The sequence below is a fragment of the Phacochoerus africanus genome, chromosome 10 (genome assembly GCF_016906955.1).
Source record: "Phacochoerus africanus isolate WHEZ1 chromosome 10, ROS_Pafr_v1, whole genome shotgun sequence".
In the NCBI taxonomy this organism is placed as follows: domain Eukaryota; kingdom Metazoa; phylum Chordata; class Mammalia; order Artiodactyla; family Suidae; genus Phacochoerus; species Phacochoerus africanus.
This window is the reverse complement of record NC_062553.1, coordinates 131540500-131559787: the sequence shown is the minus strand read 5'-3', so window position 1 is coordinate 131559787 and position 19288 is coordinate 131540500. Positions and strand designations below refer to the sequence as shown.

General features: G+C 41.9%; 1 protein-coding gene across 1 annotated transcript in view; it reads right to left on the bottom strand.

Moving 5' to 3' along the window:
• HSD17B11 (hydroxysteroid 17-beta dehydrogenase 11) overlaps positions 1 to 9773 on the bottom strand; it is a 38425-nt gene extending 28652 nt beyond the window's left edge. The window contains exons 1-2 of the mRNA XM_047797967.1: positions 9385 to 9773; positions 1364 to 1471 (exon numbers count right to left, since the gene is read on the bottom strand). Of these exons, the coding sequence (XP_047653923.1) occupies positions 1364 to 1471; positions 9385 to 9594 (318 nt within the window). The 5' untranslated portion in view covers positions 9595 to 9773. The remainder of the gene's footprint in view (positions 1 to 1363; positions 1472 to 9384) is intronic.
• Between the last annotated feature and the right edge of the window lie 9515 nt (positions 9774 to 19288).

The window sequence follows — 19288 nt, the reverse complement described above, 5'->3', positions numbered from 1 at the left end:
CAGGAAAGCCATTTCCTACTACTGGCCTGAGTAATTTCTTCTCATTCTTTTGACATAGCTCAGGTCTTACCAATAATAGAGACATCAGTTTCAAATTTTAAAAAATTATAATCTAAAAATAGAAGTTAAAAATGCCCCCAAAGAGTTTCTGTCGTGGCTCAGTGGTTAACGAACCCAACCAGTATCCATGAGGACACGGGTTTGGTCCATGGCCCTGCTCAGTGGGTTAAGGATCCGTTGTTGCCATGAGCTGTGGTGTAGGTTGCAGATACGGCTCGCATCTGGCGTTGCTGTGGCTGTGGTGTAGGCCGGCGGCTACAGCTCTGATTAGACCCCTAACCTGGGAACCTCCACATGCCGCCGGTGCGGCCCTAAAAAAAGACAAAACAAACAAACAAAAAAACGAGCCCCTAAATCTAAAATTCCCTAAACAATGAGGTTCTCGAAGCCTGGTTGAACTCCACTCTTCATACTGCACTAAATCATAACGTCCAGGGGGAGGTCCAGGAATGTATATTTTAAGGAATTTGCCCAGGCCCTCATGAACCTTCTACTGGTACAGCATTTAGTCAGCAAGGATGGGGATGAGGGCCCTCAGGGTGAAGCACCATTCCATAGAGCACACCTCAGCTGCACCTAGAAGAGGTAAACACCACTTTCTAGAAACAGATCGCTATGTGATCAAAGCCTGATACACAGTTAAGTTCTTCCTAACTTCCTAGCTCCGTGGTTTTTTTTTTTTTTCCTGTCTTTTTTTCTATTTTTAGGGCCGCACCCACAGCATATGGAGGTTCCCAGGCTAGGGATCCACTTGGAGCTGTAGTCGCCAGCCTACACCACAGCCACAGCAACACTCCATCCGAGCCGCATCTGTGACCTACACCACTGCTCGTACAATGCCGGATCCTTAACCCACTGAGCGAGGCCAGGAATCGAACCTGCACCTCACAGGTACTAGTCGGGTTCATTAACAGAGCCACGACGGGAACTCTCCTAACTCAGTTCTTTGACTGGGCTTTAGAAAACCCTGTCAGTGATTCTGCAGGTCATCAAAGGACTCACCTGCCTGGAAACTGACGGGCAAGATGGGGGCGTGGAGGGTGCTGAACAGGCAGATTCCTGGCACCAGCCCTCAGCTACTGAAAGAAAACCTCTGTGGTGCCTATTTTTTAACAAATTTCCCGGAAGATTCCTGAACACACTGAAGTCCAGGAATCTCAGTTCCAGGTTCTAGTTCTGTCACTAGTTAGCTGCACAGCCTTGGGCAAACCATAAAACGTGTATTATACGTTATAACTGGGTCATCTCCGAAATCCCTCCAAACTCTGACATGATATGATTTGAAGGGAGTATAAAGCGTCACCTTCTTCGCAGAGCTGTAGATATCTTCGCGGTCACTGCAGTCTACCACGAAGGCATGGGCCTTTGAGCCCAGTCGCTTGCATTCATCAGCTGTTTCCTCAAGTCCATGCTAGAAAAAGCAACAAAGGGTAAGGGGAATAAAGTAAATGACACAAGCATATCATATCAATAGCGGAAAATAGTTAAGGGTAGCTAGATTCTTTGGACTAGGATTGGGCAAGAATTTCACTAATGTAATTTTCACAGGGACATAGGCACACTTAGCTCTCTATATTTCGCCTAGCTTCTCTTATCTGGAACTGAATTTGAAGCAAGCTTTTTTAGAGAAGACAAAAATCTTAAAATACTGGACTTATGTTCATGAATTTTATATACTTTGTGAATTTATGTGTGTATCAGTGTGTATTGCATATCAGGATTTAAAAAATGATGGCAGGCTTTTTTTCTGTATCACTAAAAACTATACCGGGACATCAATTTTCTGGCTGTAAAATATATAAATAAGGAATTAACTACAGTTGCTTCATTCACTCATCCCACCAATACTTTAATGTGTAGGTCATAGTCACAATGCTTAGGAAAATCCTGTGAACAGAGTCCTGATCTCAGCAAGCTCACGGTGCAGTAGAAAGAAAGATAAAATAAGTATAACATGGAGTTCCCATTGTGGCTCAGTGGGTTAAGAACACAGCATAGTGTCGGTGAGGACTCATGTTTGATCCCTGGCCTTGCTCAGTGGGTCAAGGATTCAGTGTTGCTGCAACCTGCAGCATAGGTCACAGATGCAGTTCAGATTCAGTGTTGCTGTGGCGTAGACCTGCAGCTGCAGCTGCAATTCAGCCCCTAGCCTGGAACTTCCATATGGCACAAGTGCAGCTGTAAAAAGAAAAAAAGAATAAAAGTATAACATTTAGGTAGGACCATATGAAATTCTTATTGCTTTGGAATAAAGAACTGAATATTTCATATGGTTTGAACTAAGATATTGTGATAAGTATAATAATAAAGTTATATAAAGAGAGTTACAGGAATATGGAGGAGGGCATGCAATACAATTCTAGAAGAAGAGAACCCTGAGTCGGGTGTTAAGCGTGAGTAGAACAGCCAGGTACAAAGAGAGGAAAGGGCACACCAGGCAGTGTAAGCAAAGGGATGGACAGGACAAAGGGCCTGTGGGGAAATGCTAGCAGATTGGTATTGCTGAGTCCAAAAGTTCAAGGCCAGCTGGAGTCCAGATTAAAAGGGCTTTAGATGTCATACTAAGTTTTCTCCAAAAAGTTAGTGTACAGCCACTGATTAAATTACAGAACTGGATTTGTGTATTATATTGTTACTCTTTGTAATGTATGGAGGACAGATTTTAGGGGTCAATGTTGAAGGAAAAGAGAAAAATTAGCAGGCAGTTACAGTGATTTAGCAAGAGATGATACAAACTTGAATTGTGGCACCAGTATAAAGAATGTAGAGAAGAGAATAATCTTTAAAATATATCTCAGGAGTTCCCACTGTGGCACAGCAGAAATGAATCTGACTAGGAACCATGAGGTTGCAGGTTCGATCCCTGGCCTTGCTCAGTGGGTTAAGGACCTGGCATTGCTATGGCTGTGGTGTAGGCTGGCAGCTGTAGCTCTGATTAGACCCCTAGCCTGGGAACCTCCACATGCCACAGGTATGGCCCTAAAAAGCACAAAAAATAAAATAAAATAAAATAAATCTTCAGGTGGCAAAATCATCAGGATTTGGTGATTGGATGAGGAAGGTGGGAGGGCACCAAGTCCCATGTCCTTGTTTTTCTGTTTTGCTAACTGGCTACATGGCAGCTGGAGATCACAGGGAGAGAAGATTTGAGACAGGAATGATGAGCCCAATCAGGGGCATTAATTTTGAGTCACCTTAAATTCAAGATCAGACCATAGGGTTGTGTGTTTGTGTCTATTTTTGTTTGCTTGTTGGCTTACATCTGACCAATTTTGTAGCTTTTCTATTTTAAAGAATGTCTCAAAAGATATGTCGGGTTGAGGTTTAACTCGTGAACTCTGTATGCCAGGAAATCACTGTCAGCTAACGCACAAGTGGACAGACTCACTACACAGAACTGCAGTAAATGCAGTAAGAGAACTTACTCCATTTTCCTACGGAGAGAATGGTAAAACAGAAGGCTAGTATGCAAATTTGCTAGTAAACAGCATTTACTTTTGCAGGGAAACCAAATTTGGATATCTACGGAATGAATTAGCAGTTTGTGTAGCGAATTTATTGCGGCAATAAAAGGAAACAGGTCTTCTTCCTTTACCTAAATCTCCTACACAAACTTGTATACTCTGATGAGAAGCCTTGATATTGAGGGATATCAAGCCCCAAGGGATATCAAGACATCTCAAGTAAACCTTACGTTGCCTTCCTATACCTATTAGGCAGCTTTTGTCACTTTCCTTTAAAAGCATATTTTATTAATGTGGCATATGCATATGATGGAATATTATTCAATCTTCAAAAGGAATTCTTTTGTTTGTTTTTGCTTTTTAGGGCTGCACCTGTGGCATATGTCAGTTCCCAGGGGAGGGGTCGAATCAGAGCTGCAGCTGCTGGCCTACACCTCAGCTACAGCAACGGGGGATCGGAGCGGTGTCTTCCACAGCTCACAGCAATGCCAGATGCCCAAACCACCGATCGAGGCCAGGGATCAAACCTGCATCCTTATGGAAACTAGTCAGATTCATTTCTTCTATGCCATGACAGGAACTCCCAAAAGGAATAAAATTCTGACACATACTACAGCATGGTTAAACCTTGAGGATAAGCCAGAAACAAATGCCAACTATTGTATAATTCCAGTTATACGAGATACCTGGATAATCAAATTCAGAGACAGAAAGTAAAACGGTGGCTGCCAGGGGCTAGGAGAGAGAGGAGAATTTGTTTAATGGGTAGAGTTTCAATTTGGAATGATGGAAAAGCTCTGGAGATGGAAAGCAGAGATCATTGCATTACAGCGTGAATGTTCTTAATGCCACTGAACTATATGCTTAAAAATGGTTGAAATGGAAAATTTTGTTATGTATATTTTACCACAACTTAAAAAGAATAAAAGGCGGAGTTCCTATTGTGGCACAGTGGAAACAAATCCGACTAGGAACCATGAGGTTGTGGGTTTGACCCCTGGCCTCACTCAGTGGGTTAAGGATCTGGCGTTGCCGTAAGCTGTAGCGTGGGTCGTAGATGCGGCTTGGAGCCTGCATTGCTGTGGCTGTGGCGTAGGCTGGCAGCTGTAGCTCTGACTGGACCCCTAGCCTGGGAACTGCCGTATGCTATGGGTGCAGCCCTAAAAAAACCTCCCAAAAATAAATAAAATAAAATAAAATAAAATAAAATAAAAAGTATAAAAGGCATTAAGATATTGATTTTGGGGTTCTTATCCTTATAAAATTCTGTCCTTATTTGGACAAATTTATCAATAAAAATCCAGTTACCAGAGCTCCTGTCTTGGCTCAGCGGAAATGAATCTGACAAGCATCCATGAGGATGCAGGTTCAATCCCTGGCCTCGCTCAATGGGTTAAGGATCCAATGTTGCTGAGCTGTGGCATAGGTCACAGACTCGGCATGGATCTGGCATGGTTGTGGCTGTGGTGTAGGCCGGTGGCTACAGCTCCGATTCGACGCCTAGCCTGGAAACCACATGCCTCAGGTGCAGCCCTCAAAAAAAAGACAAAAAAAATTCCAGTTACCATTTATTTCATTTTCAGAGATTTGCTTATTACTGGCTTTCTTTGTCAATGGACAGAGTGCATAGAGGCAAAGATGTCTATACAGCCTCACTTTTGCCCTGTTGCCTTGGTCTTCCTCACTTAGGGCCATGGTCTGTTTTCCACCTCTTCTCAACTGTGCAACAAATTTAAGTTCTAAATTCCTCCAGGAAAAATTTTTTTTACAGCCTCCATATTCATTTCGTAAGAAATACAAAATAAGCAGGCCTCCTGGAAAGAACGAATTCCTCCCTTAAGATTTTTCTCAGCATAGTGGAACTGTTCACTGTTTTTTTCAATCTTTCCCTTGGTAACATTTTTTTTTTTTTCTTTTCTGGCCGTACCCGCAGCAAATAGAAGTTCCCAGACCAGGGACTGAATCTGTTCCTTTGCTTTGACCTACACCATAGCTGTGGCAATGCCAGATCTGATCTTTAGCCCACTGCACCACAGTGGGAACTTCCCTTGGAAACTTTTTTTAATGTGTTGGATTCAACTCTCAAATTTTAATCCTGGGCTCGTCTTTAGTCTTTACTTATTACTCTTTGCCCTCTATCTCTACAGCTAAAACCTTTGTTACCTAGATTACTAAACACAAAAGGTTTTCTGATTTTTTCTTTCTTTCTTTCTTTCTTTTTTTCTTTTTGTCTTTGCTATTTCATTGGGCCGCTCCCGTGGCATATGGAGGTTCCCAGGCTAGGGGTCTAATCGGAGCTGTAGCCGCCAGCCTACGCCAGAGCCACAGCAACGCAGGATCCGAGCCGCGTCTGCGACCTACACCACAGCTCACAGCAACGCCGGATGATTAACCCACTGAGCAAGGGCAGGGACCGAACCCGCAACCTCATGGTTCCTAGTCGGATTCGTTAACCACTGCGCCACGACGGGAACTCCTCTTTCTTTCTTTCTTTTTTTTTTTGGCTGTACCCACAGCATGTGGAAGTTCCCAGGCCAGGGATCATACCTGTGCCACAGCAGTGACAATGCTGGATCCTTAACCTGCTGAGCCACCAGAGAACTCCCTCTGATTTTTTCTAATACTATTTTTCCAATTCTGCATTAATTCACTCCTTCATTCAATAAACAATCATTGAGTATACACTATATACTCACCACTTACTGTAAATCATCTTTCCAAACTTATCTAACCAGGTACAGGGGAGAAAAGAGTCAATAACTATGGGATTATCTGCATAAAAAAGAATAAACAATTCATGGCATCGGTTTCAGTAGAATAAAGAAGCTGAAGCCACTCTTAACCCCGCTAAATTCAGGTTCCTTTTTTGTAGACTTCATGATGAACATGGAGACGTCTGTCCCTGACATCCTGATGAGAGGGATATACTTGGACAATGTTATCTTTGCTGCGTAAAGGTAATCCTTGAAATTGTCCCTGGGAACAAGTTGTCTTTGTACCCCAGGTGAAAAGAATTTGATAATTTGATAATGGCCCTTCCAATTTGATCCTAAAACAATCTTAAATTCTCCTTCAATTTCTTACTCATTTTTCACGTATCCACCAGCCCCAAAGTTTTACCTCTCTAGGTTCTGCTGCCTGGACTCCTCAAAATTGCTACCCTACTCTTCTTCCCTAGTCAGATTTAGTGGTTTCTGGCCTTTCATAATTTTTAAAATCTGTAAAACTCCAAGAAAAGTAGACGGGGATGAATATACTGAACTAGGACTGCCAACCTTTGATTTAGACAACACAGCAACTATTATTTACTATCACTGAAATTTCATTTTTATATTATATATAAATGAAATAAATATATAAAAACACATATATATATCCCACCAAAAAGTAGGAAGCTCATAATATCAAAACAAATGATGAATTATTTAAATAAATTTAACATAATAAAAACTCACTATATTATCCTTAACTTTCTGACTACTTTTGCTACTACTGGCCTGATCTGACAAGCTGGCATCATCTCCTACCTGGATTATCGCAAAAGTCTCCTGCCTGCTCTCCCTGCAACCCAGAAAGTAGCTGGAGAAACCTCTTCAACAGAAACTGGCTCCAGGAGTTCCCGTTGTGGCACAGCTGAAACAAATCTGACTAGTAACCATGAAGTTGCAGGTTAAATCTCTGGCCTTGCTCAGTGGGTTAAGGATCCGGCATTGCCATGAGCTATGGTGTAGGTCACAGACGTGGCTCGGATCCTGCGTTGCTGTGGCTGTGGTGAAGGCCAGCACCTGCAGCTCTGTTTCGACCCCTAGCCTGGGAACCTTCATATGCCTCGGGTGCGGCCCTGAAAAAAAAAAAAGAAACTGGCTCCAAACCCTCCACTGTCTCCCCCAATAAAAGCTGCAGCATAAATAGTCTACGGGAACCTTTATGATCTGGAGCTGCTGGTCCTTAGTCTCTCTATGAGTCCCAGAGCCATCTCATAGCCATATAACACAAACCACATACTGAACGTCCCCACAGAAATAAAATGCAAGCTATGTATTTAAAATTTAATTCTAATTTTCTAATTAATGAAAATTTAGTATATTTTATTTAACATATCCAAAATATTATTTTGGAATGTTCATTATTACGGAATATTGTTATTTCAACATGTAATCGATATAGAAGTTATTAATGAGATATTCTATATTATTTTTTTCATACTAAGTCTTTGAAATCCTGTGAGTACTTATACTCACAGCACATCTTAACCTACATCTCAAACATTTGAGAGCCACAAGCGGCTGGTGGCTACTACCTATTATTGTACCAAAACAACAGCAGCAGAGCTCAAGACCTTTCTTTTACTTCTCTCCCTTTTGTGCCGGGCTTTGCCTTTGTGGATCCCTCTCTGCGGGGGATCCCCCATCATGTTTTATTTTTCCCTTACACTTATCACCAACCAACAATTATACATTTTATTACACAGCATGTCTTGTTTCCTGTCTCTAGCTCATAAGATTTTCCACACTGCTGTATCCTCGTTCCGCATTAGAATGGTGTCTGGCAGAGAGTAGGGGCATGATAAATATTTGTTGGGTAAAAGCACTTCACTCCAGGTCAGAAAAAATTTCATACAAACCAGCACTGGGCACTAAGAGTCATGAACCTAGAGGTATAACTGAACTCACACACCTCTGAATTTTGACTTAAATTTCACTTTGTGAAGGAATAATAACACCTGACACCCTCGTGTGTTTACCATTCGCCAGACACTGCACAACATGCTTTGCTTACGTTTTTTTGGTATAATCCTCCCAGTCCTCTAGGGAAAGTACTGTTATTTTATCTGTTTTGCAGAAAAGGAACCTAAAGCTCTAGAAGCTACCCACGATGCTGAGTAAGTCAGCCACGAAGGGCAAAACTCTTCATGAGTCTGAGCGCACGTTACCTTGCCCACCACTCACGGCTGTGACCACGTCAGATGAAGCTGGGCCTGATGTCTACCCTCCATTGTACAGGCAGTTATTTAATGCTTATTTTCTCTACTAGATTCAAGGCAGGAGACCTTAACTCCTGTTGCCGCTGGGTTCTTAAATATCTAGGCAACAAATGCTGAACGAGTATTTGTCGATGGTATCTCAATCAACCACTCACTGGTTAGCTCTCAGCCAGCTTCAATCCCCTGAACTCTTGTTTACAGCACTGGATGTTCACTAATGTATAAGAGTAGTGTTTCAGGCCACCAAGTGCCTCCCAGAAACCCCTCTGTCCGTCACTCCAGATAACACTGGCCAATTCCCTTTCTTAAGCTACAGCTATTCTGGTTAAACCTTACAATGAAGTGTTTTTTTGTTTGTTTGTTTGATTGTTTGTCACTGTTTTTTAACTAAAGGATGATTTAGAAAAATTACTCGGCAGTAACTATGGCATAGTAATTTTGCTTTGTGTTGGGTATCTTTCGCACTTATCTCAGGGACTGTAAATCAGAGTTTTCTCTTAACAGGTACAAACTCTTACTCTTTTAATATCCTAGCTAAAACGACTACTTTTTCCATGTTATTGAAATAGAGGGATCAGTGATATCAAGTTCAGGAGGAGATTACGAATTATTTTCAGAGCAAGGTGAGGATACATTTACAATGTCAAATTAGTGATGGCCAGTGACTGGGAATCTTATATCCTCTAGGTTCATTTATCATGTGATCATCAACACATTAATTAACCCATGTTCCCTACCCCCAAAACTCACCTATAAAATGGCAAAACTAGTAATGCTTTTCTATCCGGTTTACAGAGATGTTCTAAGGAGCTGTTGCCAGCAAAATGCAGCACAGATTAAAGGCACCAGAGAGTAAAACGCAGTCAGCACTATTACCTTATTTATATCCCACAGGACCAGTCTGCATTTAAGTTTGGCAAATTCAAAGGCAGTCAGCCTCCCAATTCCATGCCCAGCTCCAGTAATCAGGACGATTTCTCCGGTGACTGATTTTCTCTTCTTAGGAATAAAAAGCTTCAGGAGAGACTCTAAGGTGAAGATGAGCAGTAAGGGCAGAAGCAGGAGGACGTCCAGAAGGAATCGCATTCTTTTTGTTGCTGTGAGCTTATTTCCTTTTACCAGTCACTCTAAATTGTCTCCAGCGGGAGCTGTTTCGTCAGACATCAAAGAGAATAAAAGCAGGAACAGGGAAGGGTTCCTTTATCAGAGAAGAACACCACTCAGAAACCGTTCCTTCCGCTGGGCTGGACTTGGTTAGGTCTCTTGCAATTGGCTCAGGCTGCAGTGCGGCGCGACTGCTCGCCAGCTCAGAATCTGGGAGGGACCAAGTCCAGCGAGCACAGCTTTCTAGTTCTGGGTGGAGCAGCCCCTTCCAGGCGCGCCGGGCTCGAGGCTTGAGTCGTCCTTCACTCACTTTCACCTGGTCAGGACGACCTGGGACGTTAGTTGCCACTTGTTTTGCTAAATTTGATTAATTTGCTTCCAAATTACAAGGCTAATAATTGACAGTGTCTGCAGGCCAGTTGCTTCCTGGAAACTTGATTGTTGCCCTAAGGATGCAAATAAAATTTACTGTCTTAATAGAACCTGGGGAGAAGGCCAAGTATTCTGCCCTGACTAAAAAGGGCACTACATCGCATTTTAGTTTGAGCTAAGCATGATTTCTGGAGGACAAAGGAAATTTTGTTCTTTAAAGGACAGTGATAATCAAGCCCCAGGAAAAATCTGATCATATTAAGGGAGATTGTTTCCACAAAGAAGAGCTGTGTTTGGATGACGTTTTTCACTCAGCTTATTAGAACTTGTGCAAAAACATGTATTACACGTTAGCAACTGTATCTTTAACCAGGTTAACAAATCATTGCCCCCAGAATGAAAATAAAGTAGAAAGAAAATTTATCTAAATTTTCTAAATTTTCACCTTGCCTAAAGATCACTTATGTAATTTTTGGTTTAGCAGCCTATGTATTTCCTATATAAGTGGTGATTTAAACAAAAATCTTAGATACTGGTTATTAAAAGAAAAGACCCAACCCTGGGCTTGCATGCAGTAAGAGCTTAATAAATGTCCCTTGTATGTATTTTTTTCCAATTCAGTTCTTGACAGTAATTGAACTGGGACTTTTTGTGAGACACTACAGTGCTTGGAAACATAATTTTGTCATGTGGGTCACTAACGGTCGCCTTTTATATTTAGGAGGCAGGAAGATCACAAAAATTTGAAGTTCACAAATAATTCACAGTCACTTCTCCCTGTTAAACAGCCCGACATGTCAGAGTGCATGCAGTGCTAGTGACAGTGCGGCAACAGGCAACTCCATCACGGAGTTCCTAAAGACTCTGAGCATCATCTGCAGGTGTTTCCTTACAGCCCCCCAATCCAAGTTTACGGCAGCAAACACATTTATATAGACAGTTTCCAGTTTCCAGAGCTTTTTTCCCACATATATAATCTAATTTGATTTCAAAAACTTGCTAGGAAGTAGAGAAAAAAACCCCTTATCTCCCTATTTTAAAAGCAAATCAGTTAGATTGACTTTATTTATTTATTTATTTATTTTGGTCTTTTCGCCATTTCTTGCCGGCCGCTCCCGCAGCATATGGAGGTTCCCAAGCTAGGGGTCTAATTGCAGATGTAGCTGCCGGCCTACGCCAGAGCCACAGCTCTGCGGGATCCGAGCTGCGTCTGCAACCCACATCACAGCTCACGGCAATGCCGGATCCTTAACCCACCCAGCAAAGCCAGGGATCCAACCCGCAACCTCATGCTTCTTAGTCGGATTCATTAACCACTGCGCCACGATGGGAACTCTTAGATTGACTTTTTAAAGTTCTCACAGTTAAGTAAAAGTATTAACTGGGGCTAGAGCAGAGTCAGTGTTTGTCAAGCTTTTTGCCCAATATCTATTGTAAGAAATCAAATTTTACATGTGATGTTGTTTATATTGCATGTCTGCTTTTGTACATGTTGACTTTTATATATTGAGATATTGGCTCTGCTCTATTTTAGAAAATTGCATTAAAAAAACAAAACAGAACAGGAAGTTCTCGTGATGTGTCAGTGGAAACGAGCCCAACTAGTACCCATGAGGATTCACTTTCAATCCCTGGCCTCGCTCAGTAGCAAATAATCAAACAAGCAAATGGTGAGTTTTGACTAAGTTGACTGAGGTTTCATTGGTCTAGGGGAAAAGGAAATGGTGTTTGAAAGCCTTCGCACCTGAATCTGGTATTTGTGACTGCACCTCCCTGAGTATTTCCCGATTTGTACTGGGATGTTACTGATACTTGCCCTACAGGATTCTTGTTAAGTTCGAATGAGTTAACGTAAAGCACAGTGCTTTATCACTTATTCAACTCTGTATAAATTATAATTAACCCTAATAGAATTATAATGTGAATTGCTTTTGTGAAGGATGATTAGCTACTTACCTAACAGAGTGGTAAAGTAAGTGATTTTCTATATTTGCGGTTTTTAAAAATACCTTTCATTGGGAGAAAGGTATTTTTATACATGGGGCATCTTAATTTCATGTTGCCCCCCCCCCCATTTAAAACAAGACAACAGTCTCAAAATGGAGTTACCTATACTAACCCTCAGGTCAGCAGACATTTTCAGCTCTCCCAGGAATGGAATCTTTTTTTTTTTGTTTTTTTTTAGGACTGCACCCGCAGACATATGGAAGTTCCCAGGCTAGGAGTCGAATCAGAGCTGCAGCTGCTGGCCTACGCCACAGCCACAGCAACGACAGATCCGAGATGAGTCTGCAACCTACACCACAGTTCACTGCAACATGGGATCCTTAACCCACTGAGCGAGGCCAGGGATCGAACCTGCATCCTCATGGCTACTAGTCAGATTCATTTTCGCTGCGTGGAATGGAATCTTAAAGCTGTCAATCAGGAATCACCTGATCAGCACTAGTTAGGTCATCTGCCTGACAGACCCCTATGAATCCCCTAAAGGAAAGTAATTTTGCAATAACCAACTCATTTTTTTTTTGCCTGGTATAACTTCCTTTTTCCACTCCTTCCTATCTAGAAAAGTTATTTCATATAGCTTTTCAGAACTTCTTCCTACTGCTAGATTGGATACTGCTGGATTCGAATTGATTTTTACTCAAATGAATTTTTTAATATATCTCAGTTTACCCGCTAATAATCCCCAGATATTGAAGAGGTTATTTAAAAAGATAAGCATAAAGGGTCCTTTTCGACGACATTTTGAGCACTTACCACGGCCAGGCATTTTGCTAAATGCTTTCACATAAACACACAATTTAATATATCCTCTCAATAACCTTAACCAGTAGGTTCATCTGATAAGTCTATTACCTGAATAAAGGATTAAGAGAAATAAGCAAATTGTCTGAGGTCATAGGATAAGAGGTAGGCTTGAACTTAAATTTAGGCCATTATCACTAGATTGCCTTCTTTCTTAAGGCAAAGAAGAAAGGTTAAACAGGTTCTAAGTCTCTTTGAAAATTCAAAAGGATCTAAATGTTTACTCTTCATAACTCAACACTCAACGGTATTCATAAGAGCTCCCTCCCAACACCTGCAATTTAAATGCCTAGTTTGCAGGTGTCAGGGAAGGAGAAATCCCCCCATCCTTCTTGAGTTCTTTTGGGGGGTCTAATAATTAAACTGATACAAAATAGGGGGTCCTGCTATGGTGCATGGCTCTTCACTTCTCAGATCAACTACTTTAAATCCATTTATCCGTCTCTTGTAGACTCTTTATCCTTCCTAATAAAATACAGGTAGGGGATTACTATCAATTCTATTTAATCCAATTCAATAAATATTACAGCATTCTAGGTGCAAGGCCAGGTGAGAGAGATGAGAAAAAGACGTCTTTAGGAACCTACATTCTAGGACAGGACAGACAAGTAACACTGGGGAAAACAAATATTTGGACAGAAGCAAAAACAAGGGAGTTCCTGTTGTGGCACAGAAGAAACGAACCCACATGAAGATGTGGGTTTGATCCCTGGCCTTGCTCAGTGGGTTAAGGATCTGGTGTTGCCATGAGCTGAGGTGCAGGTCACAGATAAGGCTCCGATCCCACACTGCTGTGGCTGTGGTACAGGCCGGCAGCAGTAGGTCTGATTCGAGCCCTTTCCCCCCATCCCCCCATCCCCCCGACCCAGGAACATCCAAATGCCGCAAGTGCGCCCTAAAAAGAAAAAGAACAAAAAAAGAAAGAAACAGAAACAAAAAAGTGCTATCTATGGGAGTAAAGAGGAGAGGCTGATTTTGGAAACAAGCAGGGCCCTGTGGGCTTCTGGGCACACAAACCTTTCTGTGTCCCCCATTTCTTGTTTTTAGGGAATAAACTTCAGCCTCCATGACCTTCCCTGAGTTTCTAAGGGCAAGTGCAAATGTTGCTACTCAGGGAAGGGAGGGGTGCAGAGACCAGAGAGGAGCGGTCAAGAAAAAAACAGTGCAGCTTTGGGGCAGGGTCCTGGTCCCTCCTCAAGGAATATAGATAAGAATATCTTTGAGTTCTTCTGCAGAATGAAAACCCCCAACAAATGGAAGATGTTAATGAAGCCTTCTTTATACTGGAAGTAAGACCACCAGACCACTGAGCACCAGCTTTGAAAACAATGCAAGCTTGTCTCTACCCAGATCCTTCTCTGTGGCCTTATTTTTCACTCCCCAAACTATAAAACCACCTCCCAATCTCTCCTAAGGTGGGGGGGGGGCAATCTTTGAGGCATTAGCCTGCTGTGACCCTCTTTTGCTACTTTTTCTCCTTTGCCCAAAACTCTGTCTCCTCTATTCACCACCACCACCACCGGGGAGCAGGGGCTGAGTTCTGGCAACAAATTGGTTAGGAATGACATAGACTAGGAGGTTGGACTTGATTTGTGTCCCGAGGGTGAGCAGGACTCAGGCAGGCTCTGGGGCAGGGCTTTTTAATCCTGTTCCTAAATCCAACCAGGAAAAAAAAAATCCCCGAAAGGATTATGTTGGTCCATGTGAGAAGAGTCTTCATTTTCAAAGAGTGAGCTCTATTTTGTTTAAGATAATTAAACTTGTTTAAATCCATTCAGTGATATTATTAAAGGCTTCAAATCTCCTTCAGGGAGATTAAACCCAAAAGCCTTTGGCTCTGTCACACTGTAATGTGGGGTTGGGAGGGTGGGGTGGGACTCTGTCCCGGGCCTCCCCAGGGCTTCTGGGCCTGCACTTCCAGATTCTTGTGTGCAGGCAAGGACCGAAGGAGAGAGAGTGCAGAGCAGAGGAACCTCACATTATCAAGGTTACTTGTTTCCTTAACAACTAAGCAGAATAAAGGAAATTCTGACCAACTGGGAACGAGTTTGGGAACTCCAATCTGGTTTTTGTTTTTTTTTTTTAACTGTGCATCATTATCTATTAGTGAGTCAAGGAATTAATTTTATTTTGTTGTGTGATCAATTTAAAGGGTTATACTAGCATTTAAAACTATCATACATAGAATATTTATAGCAAATAGCATAGGGTATTCCTTTGGCTTCGTATTCTGGTGAACCCTCTTTCAGCTTTTCTATAGGTAGGTAGGAGGGGTGGAGGAGTGTGTGTGGTGGGTAACTTGGTTACTTGAGAGGCAACAGTGCAAAATGTTAAGAGAATAGGCTCTGCAGCTAGATTGTCTGGAGTTGAATCCTGGCTCAATGAATGACTCTCTGTGATCTTGGTCAAGTTATGTAACTATTTGGTTTCAGTGTCCTTATCTGCACAAGAAAGATAATAGTATCTATCTTGCCATGATTAGTACAAGATTAAATGAAATAATATTTGTAAAATGCTCAGAATAGAGCTTGGTACATAGCTGTGCAAGTATGACCAAGAGTCTCAGAACGAGTGGCAGAAATTTTTGCAAGCCACTCTTGTAGTCAAATCTGAATTAACCCAAGTACTTCAGAATGTGATAGGAACCACTTGATTATTTACCAGTAATTGTTTTAGGTTGAAGGTGTAGTCTATGATATATCTTTGACTTTTTAGTTCCCCTTTGAGAGGTTTAAATATTGAATACATGAAAAGGAAAATAAAACTTTATGAATACAGTTTACAAGGGAAGATAGGTTCAGGGAGATCAAGTAACTTGCCAAGATGATGCTGACAAGTTGTAGGGGCTTGGATTTACATCCATGGCTTTTATTTACCAACCAATTGATTGATCGATTGCTGTGCAAGCAGCATATGGAAGTTCCTGGGCCAGGGATCAAACCTGTGCCATAGCAGTGACCTGAGCTGCTGCAGTGGCAATATCAGATCCTCAACCCGCTGCACCACCAGGGGAACTCCACTAACAGCTTTATTGAGATGTAATTCACATATCATAAAATTCACTTGTGTAAAGTGTGTAACTCAATGCTTTTAGTCATTTGCAGAGTTGGACAGCTATCACCAACAATTTTAGAACATTTTTATCATCCCCTCCCAAAGAAACCTTGTACCCATTAGCAATCACTCCCCATCCCCTCCCATGCCCTCTTCCCCAGTCTTAGACAACCACTAGACTACTTTCTGTCCATATAGATTTAGTCTGTTCTGCACATTTTATATGAATGGAGGTATTCTTCCTCGAATCATGTGGAAGTTCCTGGGCCAGGGATGGATCAAGCCTGAGCCACAATAGCGACCCCAGCCACTGCAGTGACAATGCAGGATCCTTAACCCACGGTACCACAAGAGAGCCTCCCAAATTCATTCACATGTGAATATCCAGCCCCAGAAAAATTTGTTGAAAAGACTATTCTTTCGTCATCGAATTTTCTTTACAAGCTTGTCAGAAATCATTGTCCATACATGTGTCGATTTATATTTGGGCTGTCAGTTCGATTTCATTGATCTATTCCATCTATCTATGCTGATATCACTACCACCCTGTAATTATTATTGTAGGTTTGTAGTTAGTCTTGAAATCAGGAAGTGTGAATTTTCAAGCTTAGTTCTTCTTATTCAAAATGGTTTGGCTATTCTGGGTCACTTGCATTTCCATATAAATCTTAGCATTAGCTTTTCTATTTCTACAAAAAAAGGCAATGGGATTTTAATATAGATTGTGTTGAATCTATAGGTCAATTTGAGAGTACTGTTATTTTTTTTTTTGTCTTTTGTTGTTGTTGTTATTGTTATTTTTGTTGCTGTTGTTGTCGCCATTTCTTGGGCCGCTCCCGCGGCATGTGGAGGTTCCCAGGCTAGGGGTGGAATCGGAGCTGTAGCCACCGGCCTACGCCAGAGCCACAGCAACGCGGGATCCGAGCCGAGTCTGCAACCTACACCACAGCTCACGGCAATGCCGGATCGTTAACCCACTGAGCAAGGGCAGGGACAGAACCCGCAACCTCATGGTTCCTAGTTGGATTCGTTAACCACTGCGCCACGACAGGAACTCCTGTCATCTTTTTTTAATTTTATGGTGGCACCTGTGGCATATGGAAGTTCCCAGGCTAGGGATTGAATCCAAGCTGCAGCTGTGACCCTACACCATAGCTGCAGTAACACTGGATCTTTTAACCCACTACACTGGGTCAGGGATTGAACCTGCAATTCCACAGCAACCTGAGCTCTTGCCATCAGATTCTTAACACACTGCACCCCAGAAGGAACTCTAAGAGAGAGTACTGTCATCTTAATGTATTGTCTTCTGATCCATGAACATGAAATGTTTCGTTTACTTAGACCTTCTTTCATTTCTTTCAGCAATGTTTCAGTTTTCAGAACATGTCCTGCACTTCTTTTGTTAAACTGACTCCTGATTATTGTATTCTTTATGACGCTATCACAGATGGAATTCTTTTTTCTTTTTTTTAACGGCTGCACCTGTGACAAATGGAAGTTCTCAGGCTAGGGGTCAAATCAGAGCTGCAGCTGCAAGCCCATGCCACAGCCATGGCAACACTGGATCCAAGCCACATTTATGACCTACACTGCAGCTTGTGGCCATGCTGGATCCTTAACCCACTGAGCCAGGGCGGGATGGAACCTGTATTCTCACAGACACTGTGTTAGGTTCTTAACCTGCCGAGCCACAATGGGAACTCTTGGAATTATTTTGTTAATTTCATTTTCAGATTATTATTGAGAGTATGTAGAAATATAATTTATTTTTGTATATTGATCTTGAATCCTCCAACCTTGCTGAACTTAAGGCAGTCTCATAAATGTTTAATCAATTTGTTAGACTTTTCTATGTACAAGATCACGTTGGAGTTCTCGTTGTGGCGCAGTGGAAACGAATCTGACTAGAAACCATGAGGTTGTGGGGTTGGTCCCTGGCATCACTCAGTGGGTTAAGGATCCAGCGTTGCTGTGAGCTGTGGTTACAGCTCAGATGTGTCTCGGATCCTGTGTTGCTGTGGCTGTGGTGTAGGCCGGCAGCTCTGATTGGACCCCTTGCCTGGGAACTTCCATACGCCACATATGCGGCCCTAAAAAAAAAAAAAAAAAAAATCACATCATTTGCATTTGTCCACTATAATGCTGACTAGAGGTAACTAGAAGTGATCAGTGGTAAGAACATGAACAGAGATGTCTTATTCCTGATCTTAGGGGGAAAATATTCAGTCTTTTATCATTAAGTATGATGTGAGCTGTGGGTTTTTCATAGAGGCTCCTTATAAGGTTGAGGAATTTCCCTTCTATTCCTAGTTTGTTGAATGTTTTTGTCATGAAGAGGTGTTGGATTTTGTCAAATGCTTTTTCTATGTCTATCACGATAATCATGTGGTTTTGTTTTTTATTCTATTGATATAATGTAAAGGTATTAATTAACTGATTTGCACATGTTAAACCAATCTTACATTTCCGGGATAAATTCCTTTTAATCATGGTGTATAATCCTTTTCATACATTGCTCAATATGATTTGCTAGTATTTGGTTGAGGATTTTCATGTCTCTAAGCATAAAAGTATTAGCCCATAGTTTTCTTCTGATGTCTTTCTCTCATTTTAGTATCATAATGTTGAACTCATAACATATGTTCCTAAGAATTTTCTTTCTCTCTCCCTCTTTCGCTCTCTCTCTCTTTCTTTTACCTTTTAGGGCCACACCACATATGGAAGTTCCCAGGCTGGGGGTCAAATTGGAGCTGCAACTGCTGGCCACAGCCACAGCCACAGCAACACTAGATCCAAGCCACATCTGCAACCTATACTGCAGCTCATGGCAATGCTGGATCCTTAACCCACTGAGCGAGGCTAGGGATTGAACCCGTATCCTGAAGAATATTAGTCAGGTTGGTAACTTGCTGAGCCACCATGGGAACTCCTGAAGTTTTCTATTTTTTTAGGAAGAGCCTATGAAGAATTAATATTAAATGTTTAGTAGAATTCACCAGTAAAGTCAAAAGCCTGGGTTTTGCTTTGTGGGTATTTGGTTTGGTTTGTTTGTTTGTTTGTTTTGTTGTTGTTGTTTTTGTGGTTGCTGCCTTTTTTTTTTTTTTTTTGTCTTTTTTAAGGATACTCACGCGGCATACAGAGGTTTCCAGGCTAAGGGTCAAATCAGAGCTGTAGCTTCCAGCCTACACCACAGCCATAGCAATGCGGGATCCAAGCTGCTTCTTCACCCTACACCTCAGCTCATGGCAACACCAGATCCTTAACCCACTGAGCAAGGCCAGGGATCAAACCCATGTTCTCATGGATTCTAGTTGGGTTCGTTAACCACTGAGCCATGACAGGAACTCCTTTGGGTAGTTTTGGAATGCTAATTCAATCCCTTGACTTGTTACAAGTCTATTTGAAGGGTTTTTTTGTTTTGTTTTTTTGCTTTCGAGGG